This window comes from Stegostoma tigrinum, chromosome 26, assembly GCF_030684315.1.
Source record: "Stegostoma tigrinum isolate sSteTig4 chromosome 26, sSteTig4.hap1, whole genome shotgun sequence".
In the NCBI taxonomy this organism is placed as follows: Eukaryota; Metazoa; Chordata; class Chondrichthyes; order Orectolobiformes; family Stegostomatidae; genus Stegostoma; species Stegostoma tigrinum.
Genome location: NC_081379.1, coordinates 12,072,685 through 12,088,787, shown reverse-complemented (window position 1 = coordinate 12,088,787; position 16,103 = coordinate 12,072,685). Strand labels below are relative to the sequence as shown.

At 39.3% G+C, this 16,103-nt stretch overlaps 1 protein-coding gene and 2 long non-coding RNA genes across 5 annotated transcripts in view; 2 read left to right on the top strand and 1 right to left on the bottom strand.

Annotated features, from left to right (window-relative positions):
• Window positions 1–1,674, top strand: part of LOC132210991 (uncharacterized) — a 57,399-nt gene extending 55,725 nt beyond the window's left edge. The window contains exons 2-3 of the long non-coding RNA XR_009447263.1: window positions 211–333; window positions 1,560–1,674. This is a non-coding gene — a long non-coding RNA (uncharacterized LOC132210991). The remainder of the gene's footprint in view (window positions 1–210; window positions 334–1,559) is intronic.
• Window positions 1–16,103, bottom strand: part of mvk (mevalonate kinase) — a 32,420-nt gene that overhangs the window by 12,461 nt on the left and 3,856 nt on the right. For all 3 annotated transcript variants that reach the window (XM_059654963.1, XM_059654962.1, XM_059654961.1), the window contains 7 exons: window positions 13,999–14,149; window positions 12,727–12,882; window positions 11,438–11,541; window positions 7,251–7,296; window positions 4,770–4,860; window positions 2,642–2,761; window positions 1,132–1,285 (listed from right to left, as the gene is read on the bottom strand). In XM_059654963.1, coding sequence (XP_059510946.1) covers window positions 1,132–1,285; window positions 2,642–2,761; window positions 4,770–4,860; window positions 7,251–7,296; window positions 11,438–11,541; window positions 12,727–12,882; window positions 13,999–14,149 — 822 coding nt within the window. The remainder of the gene's footprint in view (window positions 1–1,131; window positions 1,286–2,641; window positions 2,762–4,769; window positions 4,861–7,250; window positions 7,297–11,437; window positions 11,542–12,726; window positions 12,883–13,998; window positions 14,150–16,103) is intronic.
• Window positions 1,664–15,836, top strand: LOC132210990 (uncharacterized). The gene is made up of 3 exons (XR_009447262.1): window positions 1,664–1,761; window positions 4,101–4,215; window positions 15,767–15,836. It is a non-coding gene; the product is annotated as an uncharacterized LOC132210990 (long non-coding RNA).

Genomic DNA, 16,103 nt, shown 5'->3' with positions numbered 1-16,103 from the left:
GGCATTTTAACATATCCTATCAACACGTATCTCTCAAACAACTACACAAACAGGTGATCTTATCCTAGCTGTTTGTGGAAATTTGCCATGTGCAAATTGGATGCTGTGTTTAAAACAGCAGAAGATGTTTTAATTGACTGCAAATTGCTATGGGTCATTCCCATGTGAAAGAAGGCATTTTTTTTTAAACAGTTTCTTAATTTTCCACAGTTCCTTTCTAATGGAGCATGAAAATGCATAATAACATAATTTCTCAAGAAACCCAGAAGACAGAGCAAGAGGCCACAATGCAAGACATCATTAGTTAAAAAGACAAAACCAAGTAGATCCAAGGTGAGGAGGAATTTTCTTATTCTCATACAGTCTGGCTATCACTATTTAAAAATTGAAACAACTGCAGATGCTGTAAATCAGAAACAAAAATAGAAATTGCTGGAAGAGCTCAACAGGTCTGGCTGCATCTGTGGTGAGAAATCAGAGTTAATGTTTTGGATCGGTGACTGTTCCTTTGTTCCCCGAGGAAGGGTCACTCAATCCGAAATGTTAACTGACTTCTCTGTGCAGATGCTGCCAAATCTGCAGAGCTTTTTAGCAATTTTGTTTTTTGTTTCTGGTTACTTCCATCTTTCCAGCAGAGTCAAAACGAAATTTTTTCATTTTTGTTTATTCAATCATGGGATGAGGTCATCACTGGCTAGGTAGCATTTATTGCCCATCCTTAATTGCCCAAAGGGCAGTTAAGAGACAACCACATTGCTGTGGGTCTGGAATCACATGTAGACCAGACTAGGTAAGGATGGCAGTTTCCTTTCTTAAGGGACATTAGTGAATCAGCTGGGTTTTTCCTGACAATTGACAATGGATCATTAGGTTCTTAATTCCAGATATCTATTGCATTCAAATTCCACCATCTGATATAATGGGATTCGAACTGGGTCCCCAGAATGTTTTCTAGTCTCTGGGTTAACAGTCCAGCGATAATTCCACTAGGCCACCATCTCCCCCTTAATTTGTGGTAATGTTTCAAACATGGAACTCATTTGCTAACAAACAACTGTTTCAGTTTGCTGAAAGGGCAAAAAATTAAATCACTGGAGATGATTTATCCAAACAAACATGCATTTATTGTACCTGGTCGTAGCAGTGTTAAGCCACATCCACCGCCTCCTGCTCCAGTCAGTTTGCTGTGCAGACCATATGTCGCAGTTACTTGACACAGTCTGTCCAGCGATGAATGGCCCACTCCAATAACATTCAAGTGGTGTTGGTTGATGTCAATAAGTTCCTGAAATCAGCACAGGAAATCAGTTTGGCAAGAAAGTAGTTAACACTGAATATGCAAGATGACATTTTTTTTCTGGTGACCTGTAACTCAATCCTCACAATTAGTTCTAATTCAGTGGTGAAGACAAACCGCAGCTGGGCCACACAGACAAACAAGATCAGTTCCGGCTTTGTGCTGAAGTAGCTGATCTTGACTGTCGGCATAAGTAGTTCCAAAGGTGCCATAATTGACCTCAGTCCTTTACTTAATTTATTTTTCTATTCAATCTATTGAGGGATTTCATTACTCATCTCTGGAACAAGTGGGACTGGAATCCAGGTCTCTCACTCCATGGGGAGGGATACTACCAATCGAGCCCAACAGACCCCACCTCTTTGGTCTGGTAAACGACGGAGATCAGCTGGGAAGCTTATTCCGAATATTGTCCAGTAATACATGTGAAAGAGGACAGAGGACAAAGATCAGCTGTCAACTAGGTAATACAGCTCAGTGACAGTCTAGTTTCGTAAGAGAACTGACCTTATTAAGTACTGAAAACCCTTGAATTGCATGGCAGGAGCTGTTGTGATAAAAGGAGTGTGATTTTTAAGATCAGTGATAATGGGAACTGCAGATGCTGGAGAATTCCAAGATAACAAAGTGTGGGGCTGGATGAACACAGCAGGTCAAGCAGCATCTTAGGAGCACAAAAGCTGACGTTTCGGGCCTGGACCCTTCATCAGAGAGCTCGCTGATGTACTTTGTAGCTACACACTTTGTTATCTGTGATTTTTAAGAGTTTTAATTTCAAACAGTGGTATATATTTGTGTAAGTAGTTTTCTTTTGAAAAAAAAGGGCAAGGTCAAAGATTCCCTCTGGAACAGTGACCTGAGCCAGTTTGTGACAAAAGCAGATGACTGCAACATCCTGGCGTACTACTGGAATAAATGTTTACTGCTTGTGGTTTGAAACAGGTAGAGCAAACATCGAAAGCCACTAGCTTGTCTTGGATCACAATAATTAAAGATCGAATTTAATTGAGAAAACCCAGAGACTGAAAGTTTTTAGCACAGATCAGAGGAGCACTGACACTTCAACATAGAACTGTTCTCTGTGTTCTTACCTTCTGAACTCTAGAGTACAGCTTTAAAATAAGCATTCCTAAGCAGAAGCACAGGTGCTGTCACAAAGTATTGTCAAACTCTAAGCTACTCCAACACCGTATACTGATCATTTTGTGTCAAGTAGATGCAAGTTATAAAACATATGACATCTACTGTTTCTTCCAAAAGCTAACGGCACTGTTTAAAACTATAATTTGACCAGACTCAACACAAATGCAGTAAAATGTAATAAGAGCTAGGTGTAAAATTCACCTCCAGGATTGCGTAGTGCTCATCTACGGCATTGCCAGATGCTATTGCAGCCAGAACACGTTCACATTCGCATGAAATAGCATCTATTGAATCCAGGACAGGTTTTATTATGCTTGGCAGCTAAAAAAGAAAATTTATTTGGTTGACTCACTGTTCTCTGTTATTCACATACGGCAAGTAGCTTGAAGAATAGCTAAGCACACCACAGATCTTCCATAAACATTCTATACACAAGAAAAATTTTCTTAAGTTCAATCACCAATTTTTTCTCCACTTCGAATATGTATTCTGTGCTCAAGGTGAGTAACATTAATATTCTTAAAATCTGTTCTTTAGGGGAAGGCAGTGGTTTCTTGATATTGCCACTGGGCTAGTAATCCTGCGGCCCAGGCAAATACTTGGAGGATGAGGATGTGGGTTCAAATCCCAACGTTGCAATCAGTGGAATTTAAAATCAATTACTTGGTAACAGCAACCACAAAGCAATCATAGTTTGTCATAAAAATGCATTGGTTCCCTAATGTCCCAATAGGTGACCTCACCTAATCTACACGTCTCCAAACTGATTGGCTTTTAATCAGGCTCTGAGATGGCCTAACAAGCCACACCACTGCAGAAAACAGCTACAGCAAGTTAAAGAGAACTGCAGCAGCTCACCATCACCTTTCCAAAGGTGATTAGGGAAAGGCAACAAATGCTAACCATCCCAGTGAAACCCGTATCTTTTAACAGACACATTAAAAAATGACTGAGAAACAATTTACACTGTCCATCCCTTGTTGTTTTAGAAAATGACAACTCTTTTCTCTGACCTTGTGCAGCATGTCTGCTCATGGGGCTTCCACAATGAGGTTTGTCAGAGAATTTGGATCAGTGACTATGAAAGAAAAGTGAAGTGATTGAAGTGACGTGGTCTGAGATTTGGACAGGAACTTTGAGATGTTGTTCACCCTGGATTGTGTTGCTTCTAGCTAATAAAAGCCAAGGGGCAGGGAGTTGCTAATGAATTAAGCTTGGTAATTAACTGCAGGGCATTGCGCAGATAGTATCAGAACACAGTTTTGTTTATGGAGGAAAGGCCAGACAGCAGCAACTGCTGCTCAACTATATGTATGATTAAGCAGCCAAGTGAAGTTTCCAGTGACTACAGCTGCACTCATCTAGGTAGGTGGTTGGCTATTAATCACATTGACATGACCCTGTAGATGGCAGAGATCCTCCAAAGGGTGACATGAGCACCTCATCAGAATATTAACCTTTGTCCTGTTCTGTCGTAATAATATTCCACAGCTTTAACTTGAAAAATTCCCTTTGCTGCACTCTTGTTATTTTTCTGTTTCCTACACTCGCCGTTTTGCGACTTGAGAGACCAACTGATGCAAAGGTAGTTTTGCACTCTGAAACTGTCAGTGTGAGAAATTGTTAAGAAAACCAAAATTCATATCTTTCTGTCCAGCAGAAATCTAGATGGAACGCCAAAGACACCACCAAGATTGAAACAACGAAAGTGAAGGTCGCCATAGCTCACAGTGGATGGGTTGCTCTCTCTCTCTATCTAATGAGAATGATGACAGGTGAGCAGTTTAATCTGAGGATCACCACATCTCAAGGAGCAACGTTGAGAAGGCATAGCCTTCATAGTGACCTCAGCTGAAAGAGGAGCTGAACCTGTACTGTTGATGTCAGTGCATCACAAAATAGCCATCCAGTCAAATGAGCTAAGCAAACTTGTGCAAAAGAAAATATCATACAGCACGTGGCTAGCACTGCAGCCTCACAGCACCAGGGACCCAGGTTCAATTCCAGCCTCGGGCGACTGTGTGGAGTTTGCACATTCTCCCCGCGTCTGCGTGGGTTTCCTCCGGGTGCTCTGGTTTCCTCCCACAGTCCAAAGATGTGCAGGCTAGGTGGATTGGCCATGCTAAATTGCCCGTAGTGTTCGGGGGTGTGTGGGTTATAGGGGAATGGGTCAAGTGGCGGTGTGGACTTGTTGGGCCAAAAGGCCTGTCTCCACACTACAGAATCTAATCTAATACATAAAGAAACAGTACTGAAGACATTTTTAAATTTCTTCTGAAAATGAGACACAATTCAGTCTTACTCAGAGATAGTTTTAAAAAAGCCAAACCTTATTAAGTTTATCCTTCACTCCTGCTACTAACACTTTCGTACTCCTTGGCACCTTTGTGTTAGTAAGAAGTATCCGGAGGGTGGGGACACTGAAACAAAGTGTAAAGAGAATGTTAAACAAATAGAATAATTGAATGTATGACATTTTGTTGTACCTACTCATAATGACATCGTAACCAGATGTATTTCATAGCTTACAAAAACGGGAAGAACTGCAGATGCTGTAAATCAGACACAAAAACAGAAGTTGCTGGAAAGGGGTCACTCGTCTTGAAACGGTAACATTGATTTCTCTTCAAAAATGCTGCCAGACCTGCTGAGATTTTCCAGCAATTTGTGTGTGCGTGCATGTGTTGTATTTAATAGTGTGTCCATAAGTCATTCATTATCCCTTCCATGCTGCTTCACATAGGAAGCACTTTGTTCAACAGGAGATAATCACTTTAAAAGGAGTCAGTAGCTTGAAAGGACTGAGCTGAAACTTACCAGGTAGCTGTACACTGGAAACAGTGCAGACATTTTGTTTTGGTTTGCACTGATACCACACACATGGTACTCAATGCTTAGATCAATATGTTGCAACTTTTTAAAAAAAATTATCAGGACATTTTGTTTTAAATCCACATCTTTTAGTGGACTGGAAACCAGAAGTATAATTTTTAAAAGCTGAACGCAGAACGACTATTTCTTACTTCCCCTTTTCCTTAAAATGAAATTAATCCCCAGCTCTAACAATCTGATTAAAATGTCACTGTTATTAATTGAAAGTAATCAAACTCAATGATGTAGCTTTTTAAAAGTGCAGTGCAAGTCAAAGGTCTCAAAGAATCTTCCAGAGGACTGTAGTAGGAGTTATTGATTTCTGTATCAATATTTCTGCATTATTTTCATGTATTTGTTGATTTAGGAGTTTGTTTCCTGAAATCAAGTCATTATAATTTGATTTAGATACTTTAGGAGATTGGGTCAGGACTCTCTAATTATTCCCCACCTTCAAGAAAGTCAAAAATCCCTTTACTACAGTGATAACAACTGTACTTAGCAAATTATCCTTTGGTAACAATTAAAATCCTGAAGCATTCACAAAGTAACAATAACAAGTGCAAGTACTTTCATGCCACAATGCATGTTGCCATAAGTAGGAAAGACTAGAATCTGAAAGCACAGTCTCAGAGTGAAGAATCGAAACTTTAAACCTGAGATGAGGAGTACATTCCTCAGCCAGACAGTGCAGAACTTTTGGAACGCACAGCCGCAGAAGGCTATGGAGACCCAGTCATTGAGTGTATTTAAGGAAGTAGTATTTAGGTTCTCAATTAGTAAGGGGTTAAAAGGTTACAGCAAGAATAGGGCTGCGAAATATATCAGCCACAATCGAATGGCAGAGCTGGGCCGAATGGCCTAATTTTGCTCTTATATCTTATGATTTTAAGCTCATTTACTCAAATGAGCCAGAGTTCTTACTCAAAGAAGAATATGCTGTCAGGCAAGACACTAGTCAACAGGGATAAATAAAAAGAAGAAAAATAATAATTCATTGTTGTGGTTAAAAAAACCCGCCGAAGCAGGGATCAAACAACTTGGATTCTGCACCTCTTCCTCATTCTCTCCAGTATGTTTCCTGTAATCCAAGGTTGGAAAAAAAACTTCACCTCTCAGGGTGGTTGCAAATTCTATATAAGATAGCCTGGCTCTATTGTTATTTACTTAAGCACAACAGAAAAGCAATTAACTGGAGCAGAGTATTTAAAATGAACCTGGCTTGCAGCAAACAAGTAACATTTGCTACATTCTGAATGACTGCCTGATATATTTTTACAGCTGCAACATTGGCCATAATCAAAACAGTGATAGTGAATTTAAAAAGTCCCTCTTGTCCAGCCCTCCATGATTATCTGATTTTGAGCTCCAGAGCATCATTCAAGCCTTGCAAGTGTGACACCTACTCCGTCATCTGTAAAACTAAAAGCAAAGTGTAGAGTCACATTAAGAAACGGGGACTGCTTGGTATTCAGAAAGCAAGTGTGCAGATGATCGTAAAATGAAAATGCAACAAAGTCAAAAAATTGAATATTGCCATTTTCTTCTTCTCAAAACTCAAAAACATGACCTCAGGTCTTTTTGTTCTTAAACAAAATCAGAATTATACCAAGTAAATGGGATAAATTATCGGAGCAACAGACTGAAAAAATTCTTGCCAAAGCCGGGATAGTCTCTAGTGTCAGTGTACCTTGTTTCAAACGCATTAAAAACTATTACTGCATTGGAAATTTGATAAACTAACATAATAACATCATGAAATATTTGTTTGTCAATATTTGATATTACTTGAATTCAATAATAATTTAATATTAATTACTGAATAGTTAATTTTCCACATGAAAAGTACACTTCAAAGCACAAAAGGATTGTTAGAAGTTGTAATACATTTTAGAAACTAGCTCTAACCTTACTGGAATCAGTGACTGAAAATAGGTACCTGGATAAAGGAACAATTTTACCTGCGCGATATCTCAGAAATCCCCCTAAAGTGGAACAGTAAAAAAAATTAAAGATTGGAAACACTGACTGACGTTAAAAGTATATACACATTTTCGCTACACTTTTCATATCTCTGGGATAAATACGTCTACATGAACCAGGATTTTCTTAAACTGATAATCCCAATCAACAGGTTTATCGAGCACATGACTACTTAAACAAGAAAAGTGCCAGATCTCATCCTCAGTAACCAATTTCCTTCATGTTGATATTGAGACATGATCCAATCAGTGACTGTAGGGTTACGAACAGAAAACAAAAGGGTCTGGGAATCTTGGCTCAGTCGTCATCAGGCAACCCTTTGCCTTGGTCAAATTGCAAAAGAATCAGAGACTGATCGAAGAATTATACTTGAACCAGGGAGTTTTCTTTTAGGAGCATGAAAGACAAAAAGAAAACCCTATTTAAATTATGCATTCACAAACAATTCTATTGAATGTGTACAAATCAAAATAATTAAATGCAACCAGTACACACACGCTGGTGCATTCCCTGTAGTAATGTCTTAACCATTCAGAGATGACATACTGAATTTAATTTAAGGGTTTTGGGTTAACTGTCCCATGATGGAATTATCCTTATCATTGCCTTTACCAATCACAGTCTAAATGCCAATCAATCAGCATGCGATTCTCACACAGTTTAAACGGTTGTTCACGATGAGATTTGATCTTCTTGTGATTATGTTCTGCACCCTTCAGGATGCAAAGCATCAATAACATGCCTCTATCTTTCCTCAGCAATACTCAAGTTCTGTGCTAAAAAATCGCAGATTTTTAGTTCACACTGCAGTGCTGGCACAAAACCCAATATTAGAGATAAATATTTGGAGGTGGAGCATGATGTCAAGTTTCTGTTTAATTCCAATAGATGGATACAGTTCGGAAAATGGCTCCAACACATCTAACAATAAAATTTTATAGAGACTGATATTTATAGGGAAGGGTTAGGGTCAAGATTAAAGCCATCCTGGATGGTGGGTAGGACTACAGTTTGTTCCTCCTGACCAACGAGGAATGGTCTAATAAAAACACGAAACTGCTACAGCCATCAGTTAACACCTCATTTTACTGCTGGCTTTCCCCAAACCCTGTTGTTCAATGTAAATCAGGTTCCGAGAGTTGTGGTAGCCTCCTTTAAACAAAATAATCAAGTGTCACACCTCTCAAATATGTACACATTTCTTAATGTACTGCAGCAAAGTTTTAAAATTCTCACATCACTCTGGTGATGAGGTGGTTAACTTTGAGACCTAATCTGGTATTAGAGAATTAAGTAAATACTTAGCAGAAACATAGATCAATACATGCTAAAAACTAGCTGATGTGCTGGGTGGATAGTACAAAATACACTCCTGTTACAATGAATAATAAAATTGTTTTATAAGCAAAGACTTTGTCAAATTATAAGGTAATATTTGAAATTGATTTCAAATGAAAAAGTCTGTATATCAGTTCTTTAACACATTTTAAAGTAAATCCCCAATACAACGATTTAGCTAAATTGTGCAATGCGACCATCTCAATACTATTTTAAGAAATTAGACATTGGTTTTCCTTCTAAACAACACATTGTTCAACACTCTTCTTCCTTGTTGCTCTCTTCCCCATCTTTAAATAAATACAGGGTGCTTGTCTTAGAATTCTCTCTTTCAGGGTCTCAAAACTCTTGCCTTACTCCTCCAGTGTCCAGTCTGTTTGATATCATTCATTCGTTATTTTTAAGATTTACAAACAAAGAAACCTACAGCACAGGGACAGGCCCTTCGGCCCTCCAAGCCTGCGCCGATCAAGATCCTCTGTCTAACCTGTCATCTATTTTCTAACGGTTTGTGTCCATTTGCTCCCTGCCCATCCATATACCTGTCCAAATATATCTTAAAAGACACTAACGTGTCTGCATCTACCACCTCCACTGGCAACGCGTTCCAGGCGCCCACCACCCTCTGCGTAAAGAACTTTCCACACATATCTCGCATAAACTTTCCTCCTCTCACTTTGAACTCATGACCCCTAGTAATTGAGTCCCCCACTCTGGGAAAAAGCTTTTTGCTATCCACCCTGTCTATACCCCTCATGATTTTGTAGATCTCAATCAGGTCCCCCCCTCAATCTCCGTCTTTCTAATGAAAATAATCCTAATCTATTCAACCTCTCTTCATAGCTAGCACCCTCCATACCAGGCAACATCCTGGTGAACCTCCTCTGCACCCTCTCCAAAGCATCCACATCCTTTTGGTAATGTGGCGACCAGAACTACACACAGTATTCCAAATGTGGCCGAACCAAAGTCCTATACAACTGCAACATGACCTGCCAACTCTTGTATACTCAATACCTCGCACAATGAAGGAAAGCATGCCATATGCCTTCTTGACCACTCTATTGACCTGCGTTGTCACCTTCAGGGAACAATGGACCTGAACACCCAGATCTCTCTGTTCATCAATTTTCCCTAGGACTTTTCCATTTACTGTATAGTTCGCCCTTGAATTTGATCTTCCAAAATGCATCACCTCGCATTTGCCTGGATTGAACTCCATCTGCCATTTATCTGCCCAACTCTCCAGTCTATCTATATTCTGCTGTAATTTCTGACAGTCCCCTTCACTATCAACTACTCCACCAATCTTAGTGTCATCAGCAAACTTGCTGATCAGACCACCTACACCTTCCTCCAGATCATTTACATATATCAGAAACAACAGTGGTCCCAGCACAGATCCCTGTGGAACACCACTGGTCACAGGTCCCTAATTTGAGAAACTCCCTTCTGCTACTACCCTCTGTCTTCTGTTGCCCAGCCAGTTTTTTATCCATCTAGCTAGCACACCCTGGACCCCATGTGACTTCACTTTCTCCATCAGCCTGCCATGGGGAACCTTATCAAACGCCTTACTGAAGTCCAAGTATATTACATCTACAGCCTTTCCCTCAGCAATCAACTTTATCATGTCCTCAAAGAATTCTATTAAGCTGGTAAGACATGACCTTCCCTGTACAAAACCATGTTGCCTATCACTGATAAGCCCATTTTCTTCCAAATGGGAATAGATCCTATCCCTCAGTATCTTCTGCAGTTGCTTCCCTACCACTGACGTCAGGGTCACCGGTCGATAATTACCCAGATTATTCTTGCTGCCCTTTTTAAACAACATTAGCAAGTCTCCAGTCCTCTGGGACCTCACCCATGTCTAAGGACGTTGCAAAGATATCTGTTAGGGCCCCGGCTATTTCCTCTCTCACTTCCCTCAGTAACCTGGGATAGATCCCATCCGGACCTGGGGACTTGTCCACCTTAATGTCTTTTAGGATACCTAACACTTCCTCCTTCCTTAAGTCAACTTGACCTAGACTAAGCAAACATTTATCCCTAACCTCAACATCCGTCATATCCCTCTCCTTGGTGAATACCGATGCAAAGTACTCGTTAAGAATGTCACCCATTTTCTCTGAATCAGCACATAACTTTCCTTCTTTGTCCTATAAGTGGGCCAATCCTTTCTCTCGTTACACTTTTGCTATTTATATATGAATAAAAGGCTTTGAGATTTTCCTTAGCATCCTTCCTCTTTAAAACCAGGTGCGTTCAGAAGCATTATCATGCTAATTTCTTACAAAGTTATTCAACACACATTTCTAAATCATTCTGTCCCTTCTCGTTAAATATCACTAGCAGGACTTGTGTTCCAGCTATGGAAAGAAGTCATTACATAACGAATAAGAAATCTAAACTGCTGCTGTGAGGCTGCCACCTAGTGGCATAGTTTACAATATCAGCACTGAGATTCCACAGTTTCCACGTCAAATATCAGTATGCTGCACAATCATCCACTCTTTCCGTTAGTAGTCATTTCCAGAGAAAAGTTCATGCATAGTTACATTTTAACTTGATATAAAATTTACAACATAAACAGATCATTTGGACCAAATAGGGCTAACAGTCCATACAAGTCTGCTACTTCATCTATCAGCATCTCCTGGCATTTCTTCCTCCATGAACTTGGCCAGTTTATTCTTAAAGGCATCTATAGCACATCATCATGTCAAATTTTCCACGTGAAATAACTTCCATAACTTCTAGAATCCCACTAAAATATTGTGATTTCAATTCAGTAAGTGTTACCCCATGTTCCCACAGCATTGTCCACACCAGATGGGTTCCCATGGATCAATTTCTCTCCTTGAAATGCCCATTTGTTAATCAGCTCCAGTTCATCCTCACTCCATCTGATTGCGGGTAAAGAGAAAAATAAAGGCAGAGAAACACTGGTTAGCAGGAAGAATAATATTTCTACTAAATACTACCGGTTTTACGATGTTTAATGGTAATTCTTCATTACATCTGCTCCTTTTTCCTCCATGTATTTTCATTATAAATATGTATAATGGTATTATCTTCTGCACCACAGTACAATTTATCACATTTTAAATTGTCCTAATTTTGCTGAAATCTAATTTTTTGACATCTGCTGCAATTTGTACCTATTACATTAACTAGCTCCGCCTAGGCAAAGGAACATTTACTGCAAAAAAGATTAATTTTCTTTAATTAAAGCTTCCAGATCATTGGCAGGCTAGGAATCTGCACTTTCCTCGCCATGACCTAATCGGTCAAGGAACAAGCTATTCTGTCAGCAGATAAATGACAGACTGAATAGTCTGTTTCTGTCAAAATGAGACAAGTAAATCTGTGGCAAATCAGCCAGTGTATAGGACAGAAAGGGGCAGGATCTGCATCATCCAAACTTGGCCGAGCGCCATGCTTCAAGATACGGCAACAGGCACAGTATTGTTTTATAGCTATAAGTAATACATATTTTCATCCTTGACAAAAAAAACTGTTTAACTACTCTCAATGTCACATGCTTGCTACCTGACAGCAGTCAGTTTGGTTGAACAATTTGCTCCAGAACTTATAATTAAGAGTCACAAATAAACATTCAGTTATTTAACTGAACATTTCTAACCTTACAGAATCAGATGAACGCGTTACAGGTGAAGTCACCACACAGTCTTACCAGACCATTAGGTTGCTTTCTCATTAAAGAGAGAGATGGTTAGTGATGGTTTAACCTGATGGTCACCACTGCTCAGGTAACGAGGGGAAGTTAGGAAAGTGAGTCCCTCTTCATAAGTTGGTGTGGGAATCAAACCCACACTGTTGGCATCACTCCGTATTGCAAACCAACCACCCATGCCACAGATACCACTTACTAAATTGCACCCTCGTGAATCGCACCAGTAAACATACCCATCCCAACTCATTACAGTAACAGCTGACCCAAGTCAACATTTTGTTTGAAATTTATAATTTCAGATTTACCGTTACCCCCCCCACCCCCCATTTGACTGGATAATTTGAATGTCTAATAAGAGGGCAGGTTATAGAACCGCAGAGATATCTTTGCTTACCTGGTACTGTTATACTCCTGTGGATCTGGACAGGTAATGGCCCCACTGGCTGATAAAAGGGCTGCTGCCAGGCACACACAATATGCAGCACTAGATCCCAAGCCAGCTCCTATTGGAAGTTCAGACCAAATCAGAATGTCCACGTTTGGCAGCTGCCTATCATTTGAAAAAACAAGAACAGCACAATATCATTTCAGCACTTTGATTGCTGCAAGGTGCATATTTTCACATTATATTTCTAATTTTCCTCACTTAGAATTACAGAGATGTATAGGACGGAAACAGACCCTTCAGTCCAATTTGTCCATGCCAACCAGATATCCTAAATTAATTTAGTCCAATCTGCTAGTATTTGGCCTATTTCCCGCGAAACCTTTCCTATTCATATACCCATCCAGATGCCTTTTAAATGTTGTAATTGTGCCACCCTCCACCTCCTCCTCTGGCAGCTCATTCAATATGTGCATTGCCCTCTGCATGAAAAAGTTGCCCGTTAGGTCCCTTTTAAATCTTTCCCCTCTCACCTTAAACCTATGCTGTCTAGTTTTGGAACCCCCTATCCTGAGAGGAAAAAAAAAACTTTTTATTCAACCTATCCATCTTTCCACACAAACACTTAAATGGCCCCCACATCTCTTTGTTATCGTACTCCTGGAAAGCAACACTCTATCAGCTCTCTATGGATCCCTTTGTTAGTTATGTAATTCTTGCCACTATATTTGTTGTTTTTTAAAGAACACAACTGCCTTATCAACCACTCTCTTTCTTTTCCTATTTCTGAACACATTACTCTCCATAATATTTATATACCTCAACCTCTGAACCCTTGTTTCAGTTATTCCTAATAAACTTTAATTTTGTTTATGTTCGTATTATTTTATTATTACTTCAATAATTTTTTCCATATTGAGTGCCTGTTACTTTTACCTCCATGACATTGATCTATGTTCTCAACTTTCTTGTCTTTAGATTAAACCTATATCCATCTAAACTCAAACCCAATGCAAACATATTTTTCAAGTCTAGTTTCTTGTGTCCTAGTCTTGATGAATGCAAGACACAAAGCACTGACCTCATGTCTCCTTTCAGTAATGCTTAAGTTCTGTAATATCAAGCAACTAAGTACATTATGCAGCACCTATCAGATGTAATCTAAAAACACCATAAGTTCTTGCAATTGTGACACCAGTCTGACACTTTCCATCAAATTTGCACAAGTTGAATTGTATCATTCATGCTGCAGTCAACTTAGTGTATAGAAAAATCTAATACCCATCTCTGGTGCAGATAGCCCCATAAAGATAAAGGAAACAGAGGATACTAAGGCTTTTTGCATCTGTTGAGCCTTCTGAAATTCCTGCAAACTGTCTCAAATGATCCACTTGTTCCTGGTTTGGAGGCTTTGGGGTTAGCACATCAGTCACTTAAAGAAAAAAGTGAACAATAGACATCAGCAGTGGGGTCAATGAAAGTCAGACACAAACTATTTTGCACCTATGCCACTTGTATTTAAACAAACAAACCATAATCAACACATTGCAAATGGTTCATTCTTTGATTAAATCAAGAATTGTGTTGGTTAAATGTCAAATGTAGTTTAAAACTAACAATAGGAAAGTTAAATCCAGAAATATAAGCTATAATGTTTCAAATAATCACTTTTTCATAACTGGATTTCTTACATTGGCAGCATGTATACAACTAGTTAAATACAAGGTCTTCAATTGAATGAATTAGTAAAATGTGGCAACAATTTGCAACGGCGTAGCACTTTCAATGTAGAAAAATTTCCCCAATCCCTTTGTAATCCAGACAACAAGTAACCAAATACTCGTATGTCAGGCTACTTTAAACCCCTTCCATCAGGTACACATTGTTCTTATCAGGAACTTACATGAAAAAAAAATCAGTACGTCATATTTTCTAAATATACCAGCAGCAAAATTATACCATTGAATTGGTAACTGGAGAAGAATATCCCACAAGCACTTTTTCTGTGAATATTTGTTCTTGGAAGAATTTTATTTTGGAATTTATAATGAAATAACACCTGGATGTCAAAGGGCATGCAGAAGGGGTGTCAAGCTGGAGTCTTCAAACCTAACAATGAACTAATCTGTGCATGCAAAACGTGTTCTCCCTCCCACTAGATTCTACTCACATTTGCCCATAAATACACGTGTCCCAAGAACTTGGAGAAATCGGCAGAGCCACGATGTAGGAACCACAGGGGTCTACATGGGTATTACTGGAGCCCAACCAAATTACACACACAATTCGGGCACGCTACCCAAAGATAGATGCTGGTTACTGTAGTATCAGATATAGAGTAGATCAAAAGGCACGATCAGATTAGAGATAGTTTGCTGTCATCTTCTTGCTAACCACAGGACACTGGCTGAATAACTGTTCGTCGCAAGCCTACCTCTGTCATCACCTAGGCTTGGATATGTGAACATTCAATTTCATATCTGTCCTCCATGATTGCCTTTGAAAAACTGTTCTCCACGTCATCATTAGCTAGAATGCAGCATTATGGAAGAACCTGCACACAGTAGGTTGAATTAATCAGACATCTGCCTTAACAGAGGCCGATTAAAGTTACTTCAAGGTACTCAGCGTAACCAAGCTCGATCAGTCAGAGATCATTCTCCTGTTACTGCTCCCTGTTTTGTTTTTGTTATCTACCTACCTAACAGATTGATCCTGAACTGCGCAAATTGACGGAGCGCCTTTCTGTTGCATGACTAGACTCGGAGCCAAAAAGGGAATTGTAAAGACTTATATTCTATATGCTACAAGCTTGAGCTGTATTGGAAATTAGTTATCATTCAAAAGAATATTTACAATCTATATTGAATAACTTGGATGAAGGGACTGAATGTATAATGGCTAAATTTGCTGATAACGCCAAGATAGACAGAAAAGTAAGTTGTCAATGGGAAGACAGCCTGCAATTGACAATAGAAAGATCAAGTATGTGAGCTAAAATTAGGCAGATGGGACATGTGGGTTGATGTGAATTTGTTCATTTTGGCAGGAACAATAGAAAAATCAGTCTACTGTTCAAATGGAGAGAGGTGGCAGATGTTGGTGCTACAGCGATCTGAGTAAGTAACATGTCTCCTATAAGAAATTGGCGCAGCTACTTTTCTTTCAGAATGTCATTATTTTGTGGAATTCTCTTCTTCAGAAAACAATGGAGGCCAGGTCATTAATTTTATTCAAAGTGGAGTTAGATAGATTTTAGATTGACAAGCAAATCAAAATGATCTTATGGATTGGAAGGCCAGGCTCAAAAAACTGAACAGCCTACTTAATTTATTCCTGTGAGAAACAGACATAAATGCCCAGTCCTGAGGAAGGGTCACCGGACC